This window comes from Orbicella franksi, chromosome 5, assembly GCF_964199315.1.
Source record: "Orbicella franksi chromosome 5, jaOrbFran1.1, whole genome shotgun sequence".
Lineage (NCBI taxonomy): Eukaryota > Metazoa > Cnidaria > Anthozoa > Scleractinia > Merulinidae > Orbicella > Orbicella franksi.
This window is the reverse complement of record NC_138149.1, coordinates 12,537,401-12,559,997: the sequence shown is the minus strand read 5'-3', so window position 1 is coordinate 12,559,997 and position 22,597 is coordinate 12,537,401. Positions and strand designations below refer to the sequence as shown.

Genomic DNA, 22,597 nt, shown 5'->3' with positions numbered 1-22,597 from the left:
ATTACAAGTTTTCAAATGTTGTTCACACAGTAGATAAAGCTCCTTTTGTTTAGAGAAGTTGGAGACATTGAGATCTTTAAGTGGAGTGGAGATATTGTCCAAGGAAGGAAAAAAGGATCAAGAGGTTCACTTCAAAGGCACTTAGAAAACATTATACAACACTTGCCATAACTACTCAATATTTCTACATGTTCTGGACCCCGTTTCTTCTCAAATTTAGGAGAGAAAGGCAAAGTTGTGTTTCTGAATAAAAACCTTGAGAAAAATTATGCTCAGCTGCAGTCGACAAAGCAGTTTTAGCTAAAGTAACGTGAATTCCAGCAAAGCATAACAAGCAGGAATGGGTAACAACTGGAGAACCAACATGATTACGTTTTTTATCTGACTCGGGTGCAATATCTCTATCCCATATGTATAATCTTTGTTACATTTGGACCTAAAGAACAGTGTTCTTTATTCAAGTGAATATATTCAACAAAGAACCGTTCAAAATAGGCGCAGAGGAATGGAAAAACATCTTATCTGGTTTTAGGATGTAACTCTTAACCTGAGAGCGGGCATAGTAGAAAATAAAAACGTAGTTTGCTAGTCAATGTAGCAATATTAACGTGTAGGAGTATTTTCAACTATTACAAGAGACTTCCGCCTCATGAAAATGCATTAATTTTACGAGGCGCATAGGGAATATATAAGAGGCTCTCTTGCAGTTTTTTAGGAGTTGAAGAAAGCATTTTATATCGTGCTCTAATCCCGCCTGAGACGTTTCAGGTTTCAAAGAAAGGTAAGACATTTGTTGTTGTTGTTGTTTTCGTTTTTAGTTCCACACAACTTTCAGCTTTTATCAACGGAAGGATTCACGAGTCGAAGTTAATCTGAACGTTTTTTATTCTCAAATTCAAAATCATCGCCCAAGAATTTGCTCACCTAATATTCGGAGACATTAGCCAGTAATTCTGCGGTACATGTACACTAGTAAAACCTTTATAAACTTTTGAAGCGATACATAACTGTCTATACAAACTTGAGCCTTCAAAGCAAAACAAATTATCAGGCTGCAAGTTATCAGGAACTGCAACAAATGAGAAGTGTCTAAAAGAACAGGTGCGCTATTCCTTGAAATATACTACGAAGTAAAAAGCAACTTGTGCTCGGGGAAAAACATAATGATAACAGGTCAGAAGAGGTTTTATTTTACTGAAAAGAAGAACGCATAGAGAATTTTTTGTCGTAGCTACCAAATATGACAAGGGGGCGTGATACGGAGAACAAGTTTAGAAATTGAAACGATTTTATAAATTTACAAAACGTAATCAAATATCAAACAGCGATGTCCTGGATGTATTTGAATTTCATCGAGAGGGAACCATCGAGCCCCATCTTTTCATTAGGCATCTAACTTTCTTTGATTTTATCTACAGAGTTGGAATTTTAAAAAAGAAAAAAAAATAGATAAATAAATACTAATAAGCAGCACACAGCAACAGATCTTGTCAACTTGCTTTACTTTCTCATATCCTCAAAAAGGCATAAACAAGATATCTACAAGAAATGCGCGCAGGATATGACCTAGATCCTGCGTAAGAGGTGCAGAGTTTCATTTTGGGGGTCGCAGATTTATCATTAAATCCAATACAAAATTTAATACATTGGCGGTCCTCCATCGCAGCGTATATTTCAGGTACTTGAGATTTCCTTCATGTTTTTGCCGTCATGATCTCACTCTCTAGGTGTTTGAAGAGCGGGCACTATGTTACCAATGGATCAGAATGGGAAACTTGACTTTGGTAAAAAAAAAAAAAAAAAAAAAAAAAAAGAAAAAAAAGGACAAGTGCACAACCAGACAATTGCTCGTGAAATGTTTTCGGAGCGTTTAAAATACAAAAAAACAAGCTATAATATCAAACTATAATCTCCACTCCTAATTAGTGCTGTGCACAACACAACAACTCCTTAATTTTCTGTCTTTTAGTAATGATATTCGTTTTCTTCTCAGTCGATATTTTGTTGAGGATAGAACATCAGAATTATCATCATTTCCAAGCTTCCAAGAAATATCCACGGCTAGACTGTAATTAAAGGATATATGAGTTCGATTTCGGGATGATTTCTAGAAGCACAACAATCTAAAGAGGTGGGACAATAGAGCACCCAGCGAAAATGAGTTGATTGTAGAGGCGTAGAGAGCAAATGGCACGGGCCATTAGGATGCTTTTGGGTAGTTCTCGCTCCAAGTTTTGAAAAGTCTTGTTGCAACGTTACGCTTCTTTCGTTGAGCTTTCTACTAATAAATTGTCTCTGGATCTCGTATTTCTCGGACTGCTGTCTTCCACAATCTTCGTATAACCTCTACTGCTTCTACTTCTACTTCTAATTGACTGACAAATGCACACGCACTTAAATACCATATGGGTAGTTAAGTGTGGGCCACACGGGACGAACTGACCTTAAAGGATTAAGGATCTTTTCAAAATACTAACCCAAACACTTTCACGCGACTTTCTGATTCAGAAGCGAACAACAAAGCTCTTGAAACAAGCAATGGAGGCTAAAGTTTATAAAACAAGAAATCTAAACAGGATCTTTGTGGAAGATACAGACGAAGGCCACCAGACAAACCCAAACATGACTATCGATAGTACTCTCGATAGACCAACATAAACAACTTGGTCATAACACTGTGTGCGAGCAGTCATGCCCTAAAATCAAAACTAACGTGCTAAGAACCAAAATTCTAAATTCTGTAAAATAATTAGTGAAATTATCACTACCACATTCCAGTTTTGGACCGAAACTAATCGCTAGCAGAGCTCACATCAAAGACTCGCAATTTAAAACTTGTACAGCACATGGGTAATGATTACATAATTTTTTGACATGGAGCAGCATGTATTACTGCTTGTTTTTAATGAACTTTTAAAAAGCATTCTATAGCTGAGTTTGAGACTTGCCGTCAACACTTTCCTTAACTCTCTCTCCTTTTTAACTCGTATACCACATGGATAATGCTTAGATAATCCTACGATTGGGAGAAGCGCTTATTATGGCTTGTTTGATAGATAATTGCCAAAAATAATTCCATAGCTGAGGTTGAGATAGCCTGATTCTCAGACGTCCGAGGTCGTTCACGGTCCCTCTCTCCCTCTCCCGTTGGGAGAGGAGAGAGGGGTAGCGAAGGGGCCGTGAACGACCTCGGACGTCTGAGAATCAGGCTAAGGTTGAGATCGACTAGCCGCTAACACTTACAGTTTGTCCACCTAGCCACTAACGATTTCCTTTATTATCGTCAGGAAGTAATTCGGTTCAGTAAACATGCAAGCTTTGACTCTACTCTTAGCCTTTATGGCTCTGTCAGCGAGTTGTGATGCCTATTACCGAGTTTGTTATTACACCAACTGGGCGCAGTATCGACCATCTGGTGCAAAGTTCTTCCCAGAAGACATCGACCCATTCCTTTGCACTCACGTCATCTACTCCTTCGCCAAAATCGACGAAGGCAACAGGATCGCCATGTTCGAATGGAATGACAATCAAATGTACGTCCGGTTTAACAATCTGAAGCGACAGAACCTCAGGTTAAAGACACTTCTGGCCGTTGGCGGATGGAATCACGAGAGTGGGACAGTGAGTCCTTTTTCACGTATGGTGAGCACGGCAGCTAATCGGAATGTCTTCATTACTTCTGTCATCAGGTGAGCATCATCAACTCTGCGAATTTTCCATTGGCGCGTGAATAACGCGTAGTTTTTCCTTAAAATCCCAAAACAATAATAAGCGGACAGATAACGAGAATAGCGAAACGTAGTAAATTATTGCTAGTTTATGTAACGCTCGCTGCTCAGCTCTTGCGACTAGTGTGTCGACGCTTAGTCTTCTGTTAATCCCTGAATGACGGTTCCCATCGATGCTACATTTCTACTACTTAGGTCATTTTTCAAATCATTCCTCACGCTGTAAAAAGCATGCACCAATCGAGTACAACAGGCGTTGTGCAGCTCCGCAATGGAAGTTTCACAAAAAGGCTTGGCAGACTATTATGCGACCCGACCTGGCCACATTTCTATCCTCATTGACTGAAACGTCCCTTTGCTCGTTAACTACATCTTTCTCGTAGTCCAATAAGCAATGACAAATCGAACACTGAAGAGGAATGCGAGAAGTATGGGTTATTGACCAAGTGTAAGGTCAAGATGGTTGGATATTGGCCAAGTTTTTTTTTTTTTGCGTGTTTATGGACCGAGACGGAGTCGAGGTCCATAAACTCGCAAAAAAAGAACGAGGCCAATATTAAGGCATCTTGACCGAACAAGCTTGGTCAATAAAGGATTTATTATATGGCTTTCGGGGAAATTTTTGTTGCAGGACACGGCGGGTACTCCCGAGCGGAGATAGGTCCATCTTTCCCGCTCGGGTAGCCAATCACATCGTTATCACTAGTCACAATAGTGCATGATAGAGCGCCTAAAGATCTTACCTAACATACAAACGAGAACGATTGGATGAATCAGACCAGGGGCACAGGCAATAAAGGGAAAGTTTAACCGATTTATCCTATGAGAATAGTAGAAAAACGTAACCTCTCTGTGACTCCGGAGCACTTAAAAATGTTCCGCTGTTACATTCCTAGAGGTAACAGCGGAAACGTTTCTAGCACTAAGCAAGGAAAGCGATTATAAGGCCAACAAAATCACAGAAAGACTTGCCTAAAATTTCTAAGCAAACACACATATATATTTGCCTCAACGCGGATGAAAATGTTTTGGGGAGAAATACAAGTTAGAGCAGGTGCAGAAACTGAGAAATATCTCATCAAGGTCCTGTATTACTCATATTAACACGCGATTGTTTAGGTTACTGAGACAGTATAACTTCGATGGATTTGACCTCGACTGGGAATACCCCGCAAACCGTGGTAACTCTCCACCACAGGACAAACAGCGCTTCACAGTCCTTTGCCAGGAGTTATTGACCGCCTTCAAGGCAGAGTCATTACAGAGCGGAAAGCGGCGCCTCCTGCTGACGGCAGCCGTGGCCGCTGGCGTGGAAAGAATTAACAAGGCGTATGAAATAAGCAAATTGGCGAGAACACTCGATTTTATCAACTTGATGACCTATGATCTTCGTGGAAGCTGGGATGGAAGAACAGGACACCACACTGCTCTGGAGGGTCCCCAAGGGGATACATTGACGGTCTCGTACGCAGTGCAGTATTGGATAAATAAGGTAGTCCTGATCGTATTTTAAAATAGCCAGGGATTGTGTCAGTTCAATCGTTTTTCTTTTTAGGGGATATAGTTGAGAAATCAATCTGTCGTTTTTCAATTTGCGCTGATCTTCGTAAAACCAATCCAATTCAGGAAACATGCTAGTAGTTACAATCCTATAACATTTTACATTTCAACACTAAATTCTCCAATGTCATCACTGGCCAAACTGATCACTTGGTACGATCTCGGGTGGGTGCTTTTCAGCGGGCTAGGTCTCCACCAGAAACACTCTTTTGTTGAAATATAGACAAAGAATTTAAAGGTGGTGTTGACGTAATGATGACAACACATTTCTCCATTAGGGTATGCCTAGCAAGAAAATCGCACTAGGACTGGCTACGTATGGTCGAGCGTTCAAGCTATCAAACCCGAGCCAAAATGGACTTGGAGCGCCGGTCAGAGGCAGGGCTACCCCTGGGAGGTACACAAGGGAAGGAGGATTCCTGTCCTATTACGAGATCTGTAAGATGGGTCTGACAGTGGTGCGGGACAATACAGTGAAAGCCCCGTATGGATACCTCGGAGATCAGTGGGTGGGGTACGATGACAGGAGGAGTTTGGTATTGAAAGTGAATACCCTGATCAAAGGAAAAAATCTCCTCGGTGCCATGTTCTGGTCGCTGGATCTGGATGATTTTAAGGGTTCCTTCTGTGGCGAAGGAAGGTAAGTAAAGTTAGGTAAACTAATTTCCTCTCCTGAAGAAGTAATAATATTTTCAACGGAGGGTTTACACGAGATCAAACATAATATTGGTACACTCTAGGTTCTTCAAGCCCCAGTAGGCCTATTTAGATCCTGAAATCAAACCACGAGAAAAACGTGTTTGGTGTCACTTATTCGGTTTTTTACCCTTTTGGTCGTATGCCTTCTTCTACCGTGTCTCAAGCTCATGGACTGTTTTTCCCGTTATAGTAGAACAGTGCTAAAGCGTTTGTTTTAACAGGATGCCTCATTCAGGTTTATGACCAAAACTGTTGTCAACAGATTCCTTCCTTAAAAGAGAATTGTATAATCCTAACAGTACGTCTTTGAATGTTAAAATGAGTTGTTCTGTTTTATTAGGTACCCTCTGATAAATGCAGTCAAGCAATCATTAGGCGGAGGAGCAGGACCCATTCCAACGGCTGCGCCTCCTCCCCCACCAAAACCCCAGCCCCCAAGCAATGCACCCCCCTCTGGATGCAAGGCTTTAGGACCCTGGAAAGGTAACACAGGAATGGATCAATGGTGTACCAACAACTGTGCCAGGGGGTATTGCCCCGCGTTTTTGTGCGCGTGCGCATAAAAAATTTACTTCAAGTTCTTGTGTGCGTGTGCATAAAAATTCCACGTCTTCAAAATGCTAACTGACGCTTAGTAAAGTATAATGTCTGACTAAACATTGCAGCTTGATGAAATTATATGTAAAACGTTATTGCGACTGATGTGATGTGTTTTGGTACAGCTTTCCATTAAATGCAGTTCTCAAAAAATTTTTGTCCTCTCTATGACTCTATGCCTCCATAATCATTAATTTTCAACAGTATGAACATTGCATGTCCAGATGTTAAAACTTTGTGTAGCGGACACTAACATGAAAGACAGGTCTTTCCACTGTATCAAACGTAGCTACGCTGCGCATGCGTCCGTCGCCACATAACCTTAGTGAGTTCGCGATAGTTCTCGTACATGGTGCAGAATGCAAGTGTATCATGATGAAAGATCATATATTTAAACTGCGGATGAAAAGATATGAATTGCAAAAACATCAGTGATAATCGCAGTTATATACACGACCAGCTGTGAAATTAAAGCCTGAAAAAAAATTCAGGCTTGAACGGGATTCGAATCCATAACCTCTGCGATACCGGTGCAGTGCTCTACCAACTGAGCTATCAAGCCAACTTGGAGCTGGTCACATTGTGAGTTCGTAGTATGCCCATAGATGGTGAAGAATGCAAATGAATATATGAAAGATCAAGCCTGAATTTTCAAGGTTTAATTTCACAGCTGCTTAAGTTGTGTGTATAACTGCGATGATCGTTGATGTCTTCATATCTTTCTCCGCGGTTGAAATGTATGATCTTTCATATATTTCAACTGCGGAGTAAGATTTCAACTTACATATCATTCTCATATACAATCGAACCTCCGGTTTCGACCACCTCTCGTGAGCGACCACCTCTCCTCAGTGATTGGTTTTCCAGAATAAAAAAAGTTTCCAAGTCAAATCACTTTATTTGGAACCTCTTGTAAGCGACCACCTCTCGTAAGCGACAGCGACCACTTTTAGAGCTAAAAGTTTGAAATTTTCGTTTGTTTTAAAATCCCGTAAACGACTATTTCAGAGATAATAGGGCGGAAATTGCATAATAAGGAGTTGTAATCCTGGGTTGTCCAAGAGACGGAAATTCTCAATGGGAATTACCGGAACTTTTTCTCGAAATTGACTTTCCACAAGGAAACACAGTTAAAATTTTAAAGAAAAAATGCACATACACTGTACTTTATCAGTCTTAAATGAGGCAAACGTTTGACTCAGTATGGTTTAAGTTCTCGTAAACTGCCACCTCTCGCAAGCGACCACCTAGTTGCTTGGCATTTTGGGTGGTCGCTTACGGGAGGTTCACTGTACTTCATATAAAAGACATGATCAGCCAAAAATAGGAACATAACAATGAATTAAGGCCGATTACTACGTAGAAAGCTTAACGGGATAACGACATGATAGAGTCCAAACTGAAAGCCAAGAATTTGAACCGTGGACGGCTGTTTCAAACCTGGTTGGGTCTCGTCAATTCTCAGGTCTCAGGTCAACGCTTTCTTGTTAAAATCTATTCTAATTTTAAACTTATGGACGCAGAACGTACAATGTATAAGCTATAATCAACATTCAGTTTATCTTTTTTCACTCTTAGAAAGTTGCGAGGAAACTTTCCCGTCCGATTTACACTTGTTCTCTTAGACGACTTTCAACTAGCACCGGCTTTGGATCAACGCTGTTCCCCTTATAAATTTACCCTTCAATGACTTCGTCACGCCTTCCAAATTTACCTCTGCTGCAAATGTATAAACTGCCCTACTCCGAAACCAATGGAGTGAACTTGCGCTCGCTAAATTAATACTAAAGCTATCAATGAATCGCCCTCCACATCTCTCATTGGTTTTGTCGTGTTAAATTCACAGTTGTTTTTTTTCTAGATGTACTTATCTGATATTATTACCTCACAATTCAATTAGACAACTTCTGTAACTCCGTTACAGAAATAGAGATATCACTAGAACAATAGAGATATCACTAGAAAATGTTTCAAAATAACGAAGCGTTTGCTTTTCTTGCAGCAATCGGTTTCGTTACGCTGGGGTCAAAGGTCACGTTTTCAGGGAGAAGTGCTGCATTTAGTTCGCTACCTCAGCACTCGCAATTTTATTTACCCAAAAGTTTTATTTCACTAATTTGAAGAAGAAACAATGCTTTTAGACCAAACTAGTCGTTTTGGTAAAAGCCGTGTACCAGAGCGCCTTTTTAGCATTTGAAAATAGGCGAAATGTAGACCTCTGTTAAGCTGTCTTGGGTCGTTAATTTAGAAAATTCGTTAAATATTTTAGTTCCAATCAAGTCGAGATCTATTTAGCTCTAAATATACAAGAAAGGAAGAACATATACGACGTACAATCAGTTTTTAATGAAAATTTTTACTTTTCAGTTTACGAGCATCTGAATATGTCGCTCATTTTCGATCGATTTTGGCCGATTTGGGGCATCGAAAAGAAAAAACTGCGTAAAAAAAATAATTTTTGATTTATCGAACTTAGAACAATGTTTTTTAACCAGTGCCCATAGGGCTTCCTTCTGGGCGAGTGTAAAGAAATTCCATCTTTTTTTTTATTTTTTTATTTTTTGCCATTTCCAAGTCTAGTTGATACTTAGGCGAAGCTGCTTTCAGTGGTACAAGGACCCCTCTCTCTCCTCCCACCCTCTCCTCCCACCCTGCTCTCCTCTTAGAGTCCTTCGCACGACTTGCAGACCTACCAACGTGGTCAGCGGCCGGGGATTCAAACAGTGGCGGATACCATGACAACGGTCAGCAAGAGATCATTAATGACGACCAAGTTCGTTTGCATGTTGCAGTGATGACTTTAGAAGAAGTTCTAATCACTTTACAAATCTAGAATGTAACAAGAGCTCAGGAAACTGGAATTTTAGCTGTCAATAGCTTTTCGTGTCTTCAATATGGTGGAAAAATCCAAACCCGCGGCTAACGCGGAGAAACAGGAGACTCTTGCTAAAAGACCAGGTTTGTGCAGGTGTTTCATAACTATTTTATGATGAACGTTGTTATTCAATTATCGTGGCGACTGATGGTTTATGACTTGCGGAGATAGTGGATTGCCCTCTTATTGTGTGTCTTGAAGAGTTGAGTCAGAAGATTTGAGCGCGATAGAAAAGAGTTAACGAGTTCTTTCCTATGGCTGTCAAATCTTCTGACCTCTTTCGTCAAGCGTTTGAAGCTGTTTACATTTATAACCAGTTAAAATTGTTACGGACACTATTGTAGTTTAATTTTCATCATATGTCAAAGATCTTTAGATTTTTGAGACACTCGCATTCCATCATGAAACGTTCTATTTTACTTTGTAATTTTATTTTTAATCCAAGCCCTCTCATTTAAGAAAATGGTTGAAACTTAACCCTGCGAGGGTTATCTCTCGTTCGGCGTAGGAGAAACCAAATGCCCGCAGGGTAGGTTGAAATTTATTCTTATAAAACAAATACCTATCTGACTGTTTATTACTGACGCTGCTGAAAAAATTACATATAACCAGTAATACCTGCTTGTGCTTCAGTAAATCTTGTAAAGCTTTTTGTGGGCTTATGCATTATAAATCCACAAGGGATGACACTTAACAGTATTGAAGAAACTGTGTAGCGTCTTTTAAACTACACGTAAATGTTAAAAATATTGTTGACAAGACGCTTAATGGCAGTATAAATCAACCAATGTTTCGGCATTACTGCCTTCTTCGTGGTGTTACACCCAGACCTCCTGGAGCATATTTTGCCCTACAGGTAGACTAGGTACTAGTAATATTACTAGGTACTAGTAGTACCAAACTCATTTATTATTGTACTTTTATCTTTCTATTAGTTGCTTATTCATAAGACTAGAATAACCAACCCAATGGAATAACACTAGCCATAAGCCCACAAGTACGCGTTGCGGATAGTTTATTTCAGATAGATTCAAGCCAAACTTATACATACACGTACATGTATCTCGAGAAGCTTGTTCATTGGTTCATGGTTCTGACAATTGTTAATTAATTCCAGCATGGCATTCTTGTAAAACAGGCTTAAATTTAGTTTACTTTTCTTTAATAGTTAGCAATATTATTAAAGTGCCTGTGAAGTAAAAAATAATTGCTGCTGATTTGAAAGGTTTTTCAGAGTAAAGAAGAATGGCGTTTTCCTTTTTGGAATATCTTTTTTTGTTTTAGAGATATTCACGTTTTTGTATTTTGAGTGATGACGTCATAGGTGGTTCCACAAAAACAGTTCAACACTCAATCAAGAATATCTCTAGAAATATTAAAGCAGTGTTCTTTAAACTTGGCACCAGAAATGTACATCATAAAAGAAACAAAATGACACCCATTATGCCATCGCCATGACAACAGTTATGCCGCTGGTCCTGTTTTAATTAAAACTAAAATTCCCAGATTTTATCTAATACTAGGATCATCCACTCCCAACAATCTAATGGGGAGAGTTAAGACAATATGGGAACCATGTGTGTTCCAAGCAAGACCCGCTGTCCCTTCTCAAAGGGTTGCAAATAGGCATATTTGGTTTTTCACAGAAAGAGACTGGAGCCAAAAGTGTTGCCATGGCAACAACACAGAAGGTGTCATTCTGTTTCATTTGTGATGTACATTTCTGGTGCCAAGTTTGAAGAACACTGCTCCAATATTTCTAGAGATATTCTTGATTCAGTGTTTTACTGTTCAAGTGGAACGATTTATGACGTCGTCACTCTCCTCATTTGCATAATACAAAAACGTAAATATCTCTAGAACAAAAAAAGATATTCCAAAAAGGTAAATGCCATTCTTCTTTACTTTGAAAAGCCTTTCAAATAAGCAGCAATTATTTTTTTCTTCATAGGCACTTTAAATTATAGAAGATTAATCTGTATATATAGTCTTTCGTAATAGCTTTTATATTAAATTGTTAATGCCTGATGTATTTACCGTGTTTTTAAATAAAGATGGTGATGATGATGATGATGTTTACAGGGAAGAGAGATAGGAACAGGCGGCGGGGGCAGGGGGAGCTTGGGGAGGTCAGATCATAAAAATGTCCCTAAGGCTGAACCTCTTAAGTTCCACACACTAAAATATATGTTCCACCTGACTACTAACTGATGCCATCTGTCATGGAACTAACTACAGTGACAATGAAACCTTGGACTCTCTGTATGGACTCTAATATTATGGATAGGTTATTTCGTCTTAGAATTGTTGTACAATGCATTCTCTAACTCAATAATGCTGACACCTTCCAGTGTTCCAGATAAGTGAGGGGCCTCAGCTGGTCAAAAGCCCAACAAGGTCAGCTACCTGGCCCGACAAATAAATAGAAAATTTAGTATGATTTGGTGGGAACAGTGGGAATTGACCCTTGGAATTCCTTATTGACACCTTGCATTGAAAAATTGTGTGAAACCATAACCATCATGATATGGACACTCGGCCCTGGCCTTTTGTTATTTTATTATTTTAGAGTTCCACTGTATAATCTATTGACTTACTGTATGAAGCATGCCCCATCAACAGCAGTATAAATGTTTTTCACTGTTTCTCATACTATAGGTATATTGAAGAAGAAGTCAAGCCCATCACTGGAACCTGTCCCTGAGTTTGCAGAGTCCCGTGAGATTCAAAGAGCAGATTCTAACTTAGAAATTGTTGAAAGTGAGGTGTGTGCGTAATTTTCAAAGGAATGTGCAGTTAATGTGTACAGTTGTTTCAGCAAATTTAAACAATGTGTCTGTTAAGATATAAAGTTAGTGAATATGTTTGTGAACTGGATGGCATTTTAGCTCATTTTTGTCACTCTCTCTGGTCCGGTTACTGTTAAGGTCCTCCCTGAGAAGAGAGTTCTAGGAGTGTGGGCTCATTTCCTCTCACAACAGCTACACATAGCATGGTTATCCAGCCTACATGGCATTTCCTTTAAGACCAATGAATTCTATGTTTCACTTTATTGGAAGACTAAAGTGTTAAAAGATTGAGTTTTCTCAGATGTTTTGAGAATTGTTTCCCCCTCTGAAAACTTCCTCAAATCCATGTGCTGCCCAGTTTTGTATCCTTAAATTGCTTCTTTTTTTTTTAGCAATATTTATACTGACAATTTTTTTTTAGAGAACTTCAACACCATATGAAGAACAACAGAAATTCAAGACACTCTGTGAAGGAGTGCAGAATTGTCTGGCTTTGTTTCAAACTTCACTTTCTGAGGTGGGTACTACCATCTTTTTAATTCACATTAAAAAAATTCATCAGAAGTTTGTTCTTAAGAAAGACCAGGCTCCTTAATAGTGGTGTACTGCTCCTTCATTTTCAACCCAGTCTAACTTCATACAATGTTATAATTATTGTATTTATTATTATTCTGTGTATAAGAGAACCTGTGTTCAAAATAAACTCTAATGGTGGCACTGCACACTAGCTGATTTTTTGTCAGCCATCGAAAAATCTTCACCTGTCGGCTAGTGTGCGGTGAATTCAGACAAGTCTGCAACAAGATCGGGGCTTGTCGGGTGATATCTGACAGTGCTCAAGCTCAAACGTCTTGTCGGCCTTGTCGACTAGTGTGCGGTGGACCAAGACAATTTATTGGGGCTCGCACAAGGATTTATTTTATGGTTAATAAAGAACACCAGAAAATGATAATGCAAGATAATGCCATCCAGTTGGGTAGCCAATCACAGTGTGGGACTTGGTTCACCTTAGCTTGCTTGGTCTTGGAGCTAGCCTGAATGGCTGATATGTAATAAGCACATCAGTAACACTGAATAAGGAACTTAGTTCATTGTATTCTTAATTTTGTTTTTTGTTTGTTTTGTTTGTTTGTTTGTTTGTTTTTTTGTTTATTCAGTTGTTGACTATAAAAGATGAGCTTCTGAAGGTAAGTTACAAGATTGCTACTGACAGAAATATGAAGTGCAAGGAAAGTACGCTTGCAATGTACTGGTCATGTTGCAGGGTCAAGATTATTGCCCGAGGTGTGCATGTATATTCATGCACATACTGTTATAAAACACAAAAAATTAAATAAACATGTGTTTTATCAAAACAATTTTTTCAAACACCAAGAAAGAGTCGAGGATACAGTGTACCACATGTCCAGTTTATGGAGGGGAGTTCATTTGAGAAGCTAGGGGTATTTAGAAATGTGGTAAAGTACTCTAAGTTTGGAATCTTCAGTTTATTTCCTCATTCAAAGAGAAAATAAGGGAGAAAATGGATAATGCAATCTTGCCTGCTTGGGCAGCCAATCACAGTGTAGGATATGGTTCATCTTGCCCATTCATGGAGCTAGCAAGACATGTAAATAATAAATTTGGTGTGTATTTGTAGAGCCTAGAGACTTTCTGAAACAATGCTCGTAATGAAACAAGAAGAAAAGCTGGTATAAGATGTGAAATTCAGCTTTTCACTTGCCATTAATTAATGTCAGCTACATATACATAGCTTCCCATCTGTTATCCATATAGTTATATATGCTTCAGCAAGGATTTTGAAAGCTGTCTTGACTAGTATGTTAATCTTGATGGGATCACCATCTATTAGTTGTGTGAATTCTTGTATTGGGGTAACAGTTGTTTGTAAAATATAGTTTCATGTCAAGATGTTATTTTACAGCATGCTTTACCACCAAGTTTGCTTTTGAAAATTGCACTGGTCACTGGAAAATTATTTAGAAGGTAATTATAGTAACCTCTGAGCAAGATTCCAATAATAATATTATAGTACAGTGGAATCCCATTTTTTTGAACCTTCAAAAGACACAACAATTAATTGGTTTGATATACTGGGTAGCACAAGAAATCAGGGATACAATTACATAACTGAGGAGATGGAAATTTACTCTGGTTCAAGTTATCAGGAGGTATAAAACACGAAGATTTGAGAAATTGGGATTTTCACTGTACATACTGTACGTGTACATCTGAGTTTGCAATATCATAAGTTTTCTAAACACAGATACACACACTGTAGGGCTGTGCTCTTAAAGTGCCCGGCTGCCAAAGACAACTAACATTTGCTGTTAGATGACTTGAAAAAATTCTTTTTTATATACCCTTAAGTGCTGGGCACCCAGGATTTCATGGTCAGGAACCTTTGGCTGAGCTCCTCATAATTTTTCTTAAACCACAGCCCTACAGATCACTAGACGAGACCTCTCTCATCCACAGAGGCTTCCTAGGGGAGGTGGAGGTGGAAGGGGAGTGGGGAGTGGGGAGAGTGCATGTTGTGGGGAGGGGGGGGGGGGAGAAAAGTACTCCCTGCCTTTAAACTACATGTACATGTACTAGCTTATACAGTGTAGCCAGCAGAAAAGAGGCCTTTGTCAAGGAGAGAGAAATGAGACATTTCAAGGATCAACATAATCAGTACACTAATTTGAAAATTCTGAACAATGCTTTGAATAAGTGGCTAATCAAAATAACGACTTTTTTTTTTTTTTTTTTGCACTGTGCATGCAGCAGCTACTGTAATTAGAATTACCATTTATAATTAGTGGGTTCAGACTTCAGACCTCAGACTGGGGTGATCAAGTCAATTTCAAATCATCCTACAGTGATCTGTATCTGACATGGACATGTTACAAATCATGTTTCCACAGTGCACGGCATAGCACTGTACCTTTGCTCTATGGCGGGGTCACTCTTAATCAGCCTGCTTCCACAAAAAACGTAAATTACTGTACCCCAAAAGAGAAGCGACTTTGATCCATATAAAACACCATCTACATTGCAGAGACGAGTTTATTTCTCATTCTTTAAGCATACCAAGCAAAAAGGATGAAATTGCAGTCATAATGAAACAAAAATACAGTTTGACTTCACTCCTGCTCCTGCAATCCACTCAGTGAATCCCTTTGTGTGAGGTAATCTGCATCTGCAGGGGTGTATGTGTAACCTTTGTGCAAGTGAACAGACTGGGAACATTGTCATTATGGAGCCAACTGGCCATCAACTGTTTTCTTTGTTGTTGATTGATTTGTTTCTTGTTTGCCTGTGCAGTTCATCAGATCTCAGCGTTCCTATCACCGAACTGGTGCGGATGGTAAAGTTGTACTCCACACCTTGGGAGACAAAGAGTGCTGCACTGAAAAAACTTCATGAAGATTACGAAAAGTAAGAAGCAGCATGTACACTGTACCGCACAGGGCTACCCTGTTTAAATAGGGTTGACTAGATACATTGCATATTTGTGTAGAGTATGTGCAGTAATTGCCTAGTTGTTTTAAAATGTATGGTCAGGCTTACAATTCATCTCTTTAAATCCTAGAGCTTTGCCACTTATTAACTTGAATATGATCAATAACACCTTGTGCCATGTTTACCAGTGTGTGTTCCTGTTTTCTTGTCTATTTGCCCGCCCATTCATGATTGGACATTAATTTTATAACCATATTATATCTAATTAAATTCATATAATTAGTACACAATGGAATAGATGAATTCACTTTTTCAAACTATAAAGTTCTACATGCACCAGGGTTACAGATGTTTTCAAGGTGGGGTGTCAATGAGGAATATGATCTGGTCAACCCTTCTGCTCCCAGCAATCCAAGTCATTATTAATTTTCTATTACTTTGTCAGGTCATATAGCTGACCTTGTCGGGGTTTTGACCTGAGACCCCTTACTTATCTGGAACACTGCAATGTAAAATAAAATGGCACACAATACTCACTGCGATCTGTTATAATTTCATGTCACTCTACAGCAAACAAAGACAATTGAATGTTGCCTTACAGAAGCTTGTTCTTGTTGGAATTCAGGTGCACAGTTTTCCTTGTATTTGTTCATACTGTTAGTATAGGTTGTAACACATCCGGCAGGGGGGGGGGGGGGGTGGGTACTCCCTTATATGGGCTACATGTATATAGGTATGTGCAGCCCCAAAGGGTATGGTTTTTCAGCCGTTTTGGTCATAAATAGGGTATCGATCTTAGCTGATTTTGCCCATTTTGGTCATAAATAGGGTGTGGTTTTTGCACTCTAGCCTTGATATGGGTATGTTTGTAAGAAGAAGCCACTTTTCCGTCATTATCAAAGAGGAAATCAACAAAAGCCCTTCACAAATTATGTTTACGGTAATTTAACATTGGTCTGAACTAGGGAACTATTCATAACGCAGGTCTGAAACAGGGTTTTGGTTTAAGACTCAGGTCATAAATAGGGTTTCGAATTTTTGGTCAGGTCACAAATAGGGTAGGGAATATCACAGATTTTAGTCATAAATTGGGTAAGGGTTTTGGGACGCGGGCCGCACACCCCCACCCAATTTTTCCAGGAGTACCCCCACCTGGGTAACACACTGCAAACAGAATTGGGAATGCACTATTGATTGCAAAATATTTTTTAAACAGGCGTGGTGTATGCGTCTCCTAGAGGAAGTAATAAAAAGGTGTTACATAACTATGTGAAAGTCAAGTTCTTTTAGTCCATTTAAAACTGTATCTTTATTGTACAGAGTGAAAGGCTAGCTCAAGAGAGAAAAGTGCTGAACTGGGAGAAGCTTTTCTCTAAGATGATGGTAGGTACTTTTCATAAACAAATTATATGTTTAATCCTGGTTAGTTTGAACGGCCGGTTTGCTGCATTGTGACAGGCCTGTACGATTTGCTTCGACTGAAACAAGTGGAAAAGGTTATTACATGTATAACATGAAAGAAATTCAATTCTGCAATAATTCTATGAAGTCCCTGAAATGCTTTTAAAAGGGCTTATGAATTATTGAAGTGGAGCAAGACAAGTCACCTAGAAAAGAGGTTTGCATAAACGAACGAGCGAACGAACGAACGAACGCACAAACAAACAAACGAACGAACGAACGAACGAACGAACGAACGAACGAACGAACGAACGAACGAACGAACGAACGAACGAACGAACGAACGAACAAGCGAATAAACGAACGAACGAGCCAACAAATTCAGACTGACAGATCAGTCAGGAAGCAGCCAAAATCTTCAGGTTTAAGTCAGTGGCAATCACTTGTGAAACAATTCTGTTGCACCCAGTACAAAGACAAAGGAGTAAATTGATACATGTATGAGCTTTAAATACAGTGTACATGTACATATCACATGTATTGACACTCACATTTTCAAAAGGCAGTACTGCATTGGTTAACGCTGTCTCTGACTGAGTGAATGCAGAATTGTTTTGCCTTAAAAATATCAATTGAAGGAACACCACTGTGAAAGTCTTAAGATTTTCTGAACTGTAATGGCTTTTTTATCATGTAACGTTGCTACTCTCCCGTGCATTTCTCAATCTCCTTCCAGGCTTTGGGATAGCGAGTCAATCAATTGAGAACATTGAAATACTGAACATACTATTTTATCTGTTTTCCAGACATCAAAGGCGCATGGGTACCGCTGGAAATTTCTTATTGAATCTTTCAAAGAGAAAGTGAAAACAGGGTAAGAATGCGCCTTCCAGTAAATCTGTGACCTTGCGCTGCAATTGTGTATCTATATACATGTACTTTGCGGAAGAGAGGATTCGGCTGCGCTTGCCGAATCGGTTTTTCTTTTGCGCTCATCTGCTCGCTTCAGCAACCTCGTTCCCAGGGTCTCTCATCTTACCGCCCCCTGGAGCGAAAGATGAGAGACCCTGGGAACGAGGTTGTCGCCTCGGTAGCCTGTTCGCGGGCTAGTGTACTTCAAGGATTTTTTGAATATTCTCAAAGGTCGGAAAAGATCTTAACGAAGATCCTCTTGCAGGTCTACATTTGAGGGGCTTTACCAAAATTCGGTAGGGGTTCTAGAAATATCTTATCTTTATGAACCCTCGAGATTCTTGGCCAAAAAGTCCTCAGGGTCTTCAAATATCTTGAGTATCCTACGACAACAAAGGTTTTTCGTAAGGGCAAGTCTCAAATTGTAATATTGTTCTTCTTCACGTATCAGTTAAAAACTTCTGATTAAGCGAACAATTTTTTTTTTTAGCCAAAACCAGTATTTATGCAGTGGTCAACTGACTATGCATTGTATACCGGATTTTGTCTTGTAGAGAAGTTTATGTGGCCGGCACAAGCACAGATGAAGAGGCTGGTAAGATTCTCAAACCTTCCTCGTGGTTTTTCTGTTTTACGTTACAAAAGATAAGAAATTCGGGGAACTTTGTGGACGGAGAATTTTGATGCTGCAATAAAAATATCAGTGAAAAAATATCAGCAATAAAAATATCATTGAAAAATATCAGATGCTATATTTGTAAGGGACCGTGAGCTATTATTTATGACTGTAAATTGGCCATGTAAACGACGGAACCTGTAGTGCAGCGTGTGCCAAATTTTCGAAGCTTGAGGAACTGTTCCGATCTGTTCCGACGGCGTCAAGGGGAAAAAGCGATGTTACGTTCTGTCACGTTTGCACGTGACTTCACTCTGATTTCTTCCTCTTCGCTGGTACATTTCCGATATTATTGTCAAAAAGAAACCAACCATGTTTCCATTTTAGGTACACTGTTATAGATCATAAAAATGCACCAAACAATCGAACAACAGAAATAATGTTTTCCTGAATTTTAACCTCGTGTTAACTGGATTTAACCTGAGGATAGATTTGAATAAGTTACCGAGTGGCCGGGTTGTTCAAAGCTCTATTAAGCTAACCCAGGATTAGCGAGAATTTTAACTTCAGTTTTGTAACTTTTCGGTGATGTTTTCTGTTGACACTGTTTGTCCTTCAGTTTTTAGTTTGAGTAAGCCCAAACTACACAAAACATTAGCAGTAAAAAAAACATTGTTAGACAGGAAAAATTAACGCTTCGTTAAGTTTTAATATTGGGTTAGCGTGAACCGGCTTTCGAACAACCCAGCCCTGCAGCTGGGTCCTGGCTGACCTTTGTACATGGAATAATCTACAATGTACACGTACATCTATGGAAGGAGATTCTTTACAACAGACACATCTTGTTTGTAAACAGAACGAGAAAAACAGAAGAGTGAGCGAGAACTGGAATCCATAAGAAGAAGGAGTATGCACAGAGACACGGCCGCTAAGAGAATCATGAGAGAGTCACTTGGTGGAACAAGCGCAGAGAAACCGGTGAGCCTCACATGAAGTATGAATACTTTTTTGTGAAGTTTGAGTGTTTCTCAAATGAATTTGGATGAATTGTTGAATTTTTACGCGGACGCTTTTGAAGTTAACCCGGAAACTGACATCCCACTTGATCTGGAGAATCCAGAACCAGGCAACATCCTGCCGTAGACAACACTTGTAGAGCTTAATCTTTCTAATGGGTGATATCAGAGTTGCCTTTTGCCTCGAGTCTTCGTGCGAAACTATTCATATGAAAATATGTTGCCCCTACAAGTTCATTCTTTTGCAAATCAAACTTATTTTCATATGAAAGGTTTTGTACGAGGTCTAGTTCTGAAACAGAGGCGCAAGGAAAGGCCCAGTGCTTGCTGATGTTCGTAAGGGCAAAGTTTGTGAACTCCTGCTCGATTCGGCTTAATTGTATTGTCATTATCCTTAAGTCTGTGTACCGGCTTTTCTGTTCTAGCCTCCGTCGTTTCAAGACAAGGATATGGGCGTTATTTCAGAAGATGACCACGTGAGCGATACCGAGTTGGGGAGCATCGCACAGAGAAGTCCAAGCCCTGAACGACGAAGTCAACGAACCAGCCCCACAAGGATCACCGTCACGCCTGATAAGACGGAGTTGTAAGCATTGTTCAACTAGACATACATGTACATGTTTACGTTATTGAAGAGGCGTGCACGTGAGGTCCGTATTGAAGAAAAATTGGGCGAGTTCTTTCGAGATCGTAAACCTGAAAAAACAAAAAAATAAAAACAAACCAATCAAACAGACAAACACACTAAAGAGACCAGTCTTCAAATTCTCCAATCCGGGCCGAACAAACTAGTTCAATAAGGTATCTATTATATGGCGCTTTTTAATCTGCTGATAAATTGATGTGTCTCCGCGATCCATTCTCGGTAAATGCGCGCGTGAAAGAATCAAGTATTTATTCACGTTTCTCACTTCGTTGTTGTGAACATTTACCTGGAATTGTCTTCCAAACATGAAGGTAAAAAGATTTCTACTTAACAAAAAACTGTTTATTTTGTGCAATGAATTGAAAAAGCAATTCGCCGAAATTAACTCGTGAGCTACGGAGGGAACATATCAGAATTTTCCTTTTCATCACGGGCCAGTTTAGCCATATAGTACTGATCAGTATTGAATTTCTCAATTGTACCATCCATGTAGAGTTCAATATAAAGGTTATGAGAATTGAAGAATGCACCTTTTCCCCAGCGTTTGCGGTTTAACCTGTCGAAAATGAAGCCCAAGAAATCGCCATCATTAGTACCATAGTTAATAGAGGGACTGGGATTTTAGGGCAACCATGTAAAAAAAAGAGTGGCAAAATTTTTACTGTTTATTGTTTTCTTTCTTTGACAGGAAACCAGGACGATCACTGGTGGGAGAAAAGGGAGGTACATTAACTCCTTTCGTTATTATTTTGGGAGCCTTCCTGATGTGTTATAACCTGTTCCAGGCTCTCTGTTTGTGTGGGATCATTCTCGTCTCCCTAGCCCTTTTCGTTCCTCTTAGCGGGCGGGGCCTTGGCTGGCTAAGAGGAGCGAAAAGGGCTTTGTGGACGAGATTGGTGTGGGAAGCGATAAGGGGAACGAGGCGAGCGCGAGAACCAGAGGGATCTGGGGAAGAAAGTTCCTTTCTCGCCCCACACCCCTCGCTACTTTCCAGTCGTTCTCCGCGTTGTATCCCTGTCAGCACCCCACTGCTGCATGTAAGCGTACGCCTGGAACGGGCTAGATGGCTTAGTGTTACTAATTGTTGAGCTCTGGCTTACAAATTCAAACCTTAATTAGGTTCTGTGTTGATACCGACGTTTCCAAACACTGATGCAGGTTATGCCTGAACCTTCTGACTTAAATGTAAATATGGAGTGCTGTAAGGTCTAACACAGCTTACAGCACTCCTTATTATCCAGCTGCAGCGAATACCGTCCAAATAACAGTACAAATATACAGCGATATTGTACAGTTATTTTGTACAGTAGAAAACCTGTTTGCCGTACAGGTTGGCGCGCGCACGCAAAACTGTCACACTCTCCCTCTTTCATTGATAAATTTATTGACTACAGCAGTTGGATAATAAATTTCTTTTTGTATGTTTTGATATGTAGTATTGCTTTATATTTTTACTCGTTGTTTGTATTTTGACTCGCCCTACGGGCTCGTCAAAATACGGCACAACTCATAAAAATATACAGCGATATTACACATCAAAACATCTAATAAGATAGATAGATAGATAGACAGACAGACAGACAGACAGACAGACAGATAGATAGATAGACAGATAGATAGCTAGATAGCTAGATAGATAGATAGATAGATAGATAGATAGATAGATATTTACATTTTTGCTTAGATTATGCATCATTTCATTTAAGAGCTATGCAGTTAATAGAAACTCTCCGTTTATAAGCTTTGCGTTCTTGGATTTAATATACCACGTGACAAACTCCTTATGAGCAGAGTCATTGATTTAGCGGACGTTTTTGCTCAATTTGTTATCGCGGAAGTATCATTGCATCTGCGATCTAGGGAGAGGTTATTTCGGGACCTATGGAGGACTGATCGGACTTTTCCGGTGTTATACAGTGGTCCATCAACGATGTTAACACTTTTAAGCATTCTGTAGTGGTGGTTATTTACAGCCTTGACTTGTGTAAGCCTTATTTGCCCAAGGCCAGATCACAAATGCAGTGTTCGCAAAACGGGTTTTCCTTCAACTCTGCTGACAGTTTGGAGAAGTCGGATGATTACCAAGGCAAGCGCTTTATGTCGCTCCTGGCAGGCAATTTGTTAAAGGAACATTTGATTTTCTCTTTGTTTTGACTCAGTAACTGTGTTCGTAAGGTGATTTTAGAGCTCTCGACAACACATACCGACCGCTTGTGTTTGTCCCACTGTAACAGAGTCCAAGAAAGCTTCTAAGCCGCGTATAAAGTTTTTTGGCGCATCTGACGACGAGGACTCCGAAGAGGAACTTCAA

At 39.6% G+C, this 22,597-nt stretch overlaps 2 protein-coding genes across 3 annotated transcripts in view; both read left to right on the top strand.

Moving 5' to 3' along the window:
- Positions 1 to 94: 94 nt before the first annotated feature.
- On the top strand, positions 95 to 6,791 carry LOC145486293 (chitinase-3-like protein 1). 2 transcript variants are annotated; one of them, XM_081464933.1, is made up of 6 exons: positions 766 to 781; positions 1,525 to 1,678; positions 3,288 to 3,689; positions 4,848 to 5,220; positions 5,567 to 5,928; positions 6,328 to 6,791. In XM_081464933.1, exons 3-6 carry the CDS (start codon positions 3,310 to 3,312, stop codon positions 6,548 to 6,550), a joined length of 1,338 nt encoding a protein of 445 aa, XP_081321059.1. In that variant the 5' UTR covers positions 766 to 781; positions 1,525 to 1,678; positions 3,288 to 3,309; the 3' UTR covers positions 6,551 to 6,791. The 2 variants fall into 2 exon arrangements, with proteins under 2 accessions (XP_081321060.1, XP_081321059.1); XM_081464934.1 differs by lacking the exon at positions 1,525 to 1,678 and having other exon boundaries at positions 95 to 781.
- A 2,171-nt stretch (positions 6,792 to 8,962) lies between these two features.
- Positions 8,963 to 22,597, top strand: part of LOC145486336 (uncharacterized) — a 27,397-nt gene continuing 13,762 nt past the window's right edge. Inside the window, exons 1-14 of the mRNA XM_081464974.1 lie at positions 8,963 to 9,542; positions 12,118 to 12,224; positions 12,670 to 12,765; positions 13,406 to 13,435; positions 14,173 to 14,234; positions 15,558 to 15,671; positions 16,266 to 16,320; positions 17,016 to 17,078; positions 17,903 to 17,970; positions 18,563 to 18,603; positions 19,481 to 19,602; positions 20,066 to 20,226; positions 20,975 to 21,009; positions 22,521 to 22,597. The exon at positions 22,521 to 22,597 is cut by the window's right edge and continues 87 nt beyond it. Coding sequence (XP_081321100.1) covers positions 9,479 to 9,542; positions 12,118 to 12,224; positions 12,670 to 12,765; positions 13,406 to 13,435; positions 14,173 to 14,234; positions 15,558 to 15,671; positions 16,266 to 16,320; positions 17,016 to 17,078; positions 17,903 to 17,970; positions 18,563 to 18,603; positions 19,481 to 19,602; positions 20,066 to 20,226; positions 20,975 to 21,009; positions 22,521 to 22,597 — 1,095 coding nt within the window. The 5' untranslated portion in view covers positions 8,963 to 9,478. The remainder of the gene's footprint in view (positions 9,543 to 12,117; positions 12,225 to 12,669; positions 12,766 to 13,405; positions 13,436 to 14,172; positions 14,235 to 15,557; positions 15,672 to 16,265; positions 16,321 to 17,015; positions 17,079 to 17,902; positions 17,971 to 18,562; positions 18,604 to 19,480; positions 19,603 to 20,065; positions 20,227 to 20,974; positions 21,010 to 22,520) is intronic.

Coding starts and splice junctions, on each gene's coding strand:
- LOC145486293 (XM_081464934.1), top strand. CDS start 3,310: ATGCAAGCTTTGACTCTACTCTTAGCCTTTATGGCTCTGTCAGCGAGT. Junction 3,690..4,847: donor TTCATTACTTCTGTCATCAG/GTGAGCATCATC, acceptor GCGATTGTTTAG/GTTACTGAGACAGTATAACT. Junction 5,929..6,327: donor TCCTTCTGTGGCGAAGGAAG/GTAAGTAAAGTT, acceptor CTGTTTTATTAG/GTACCCTCTGATAAATGCAG.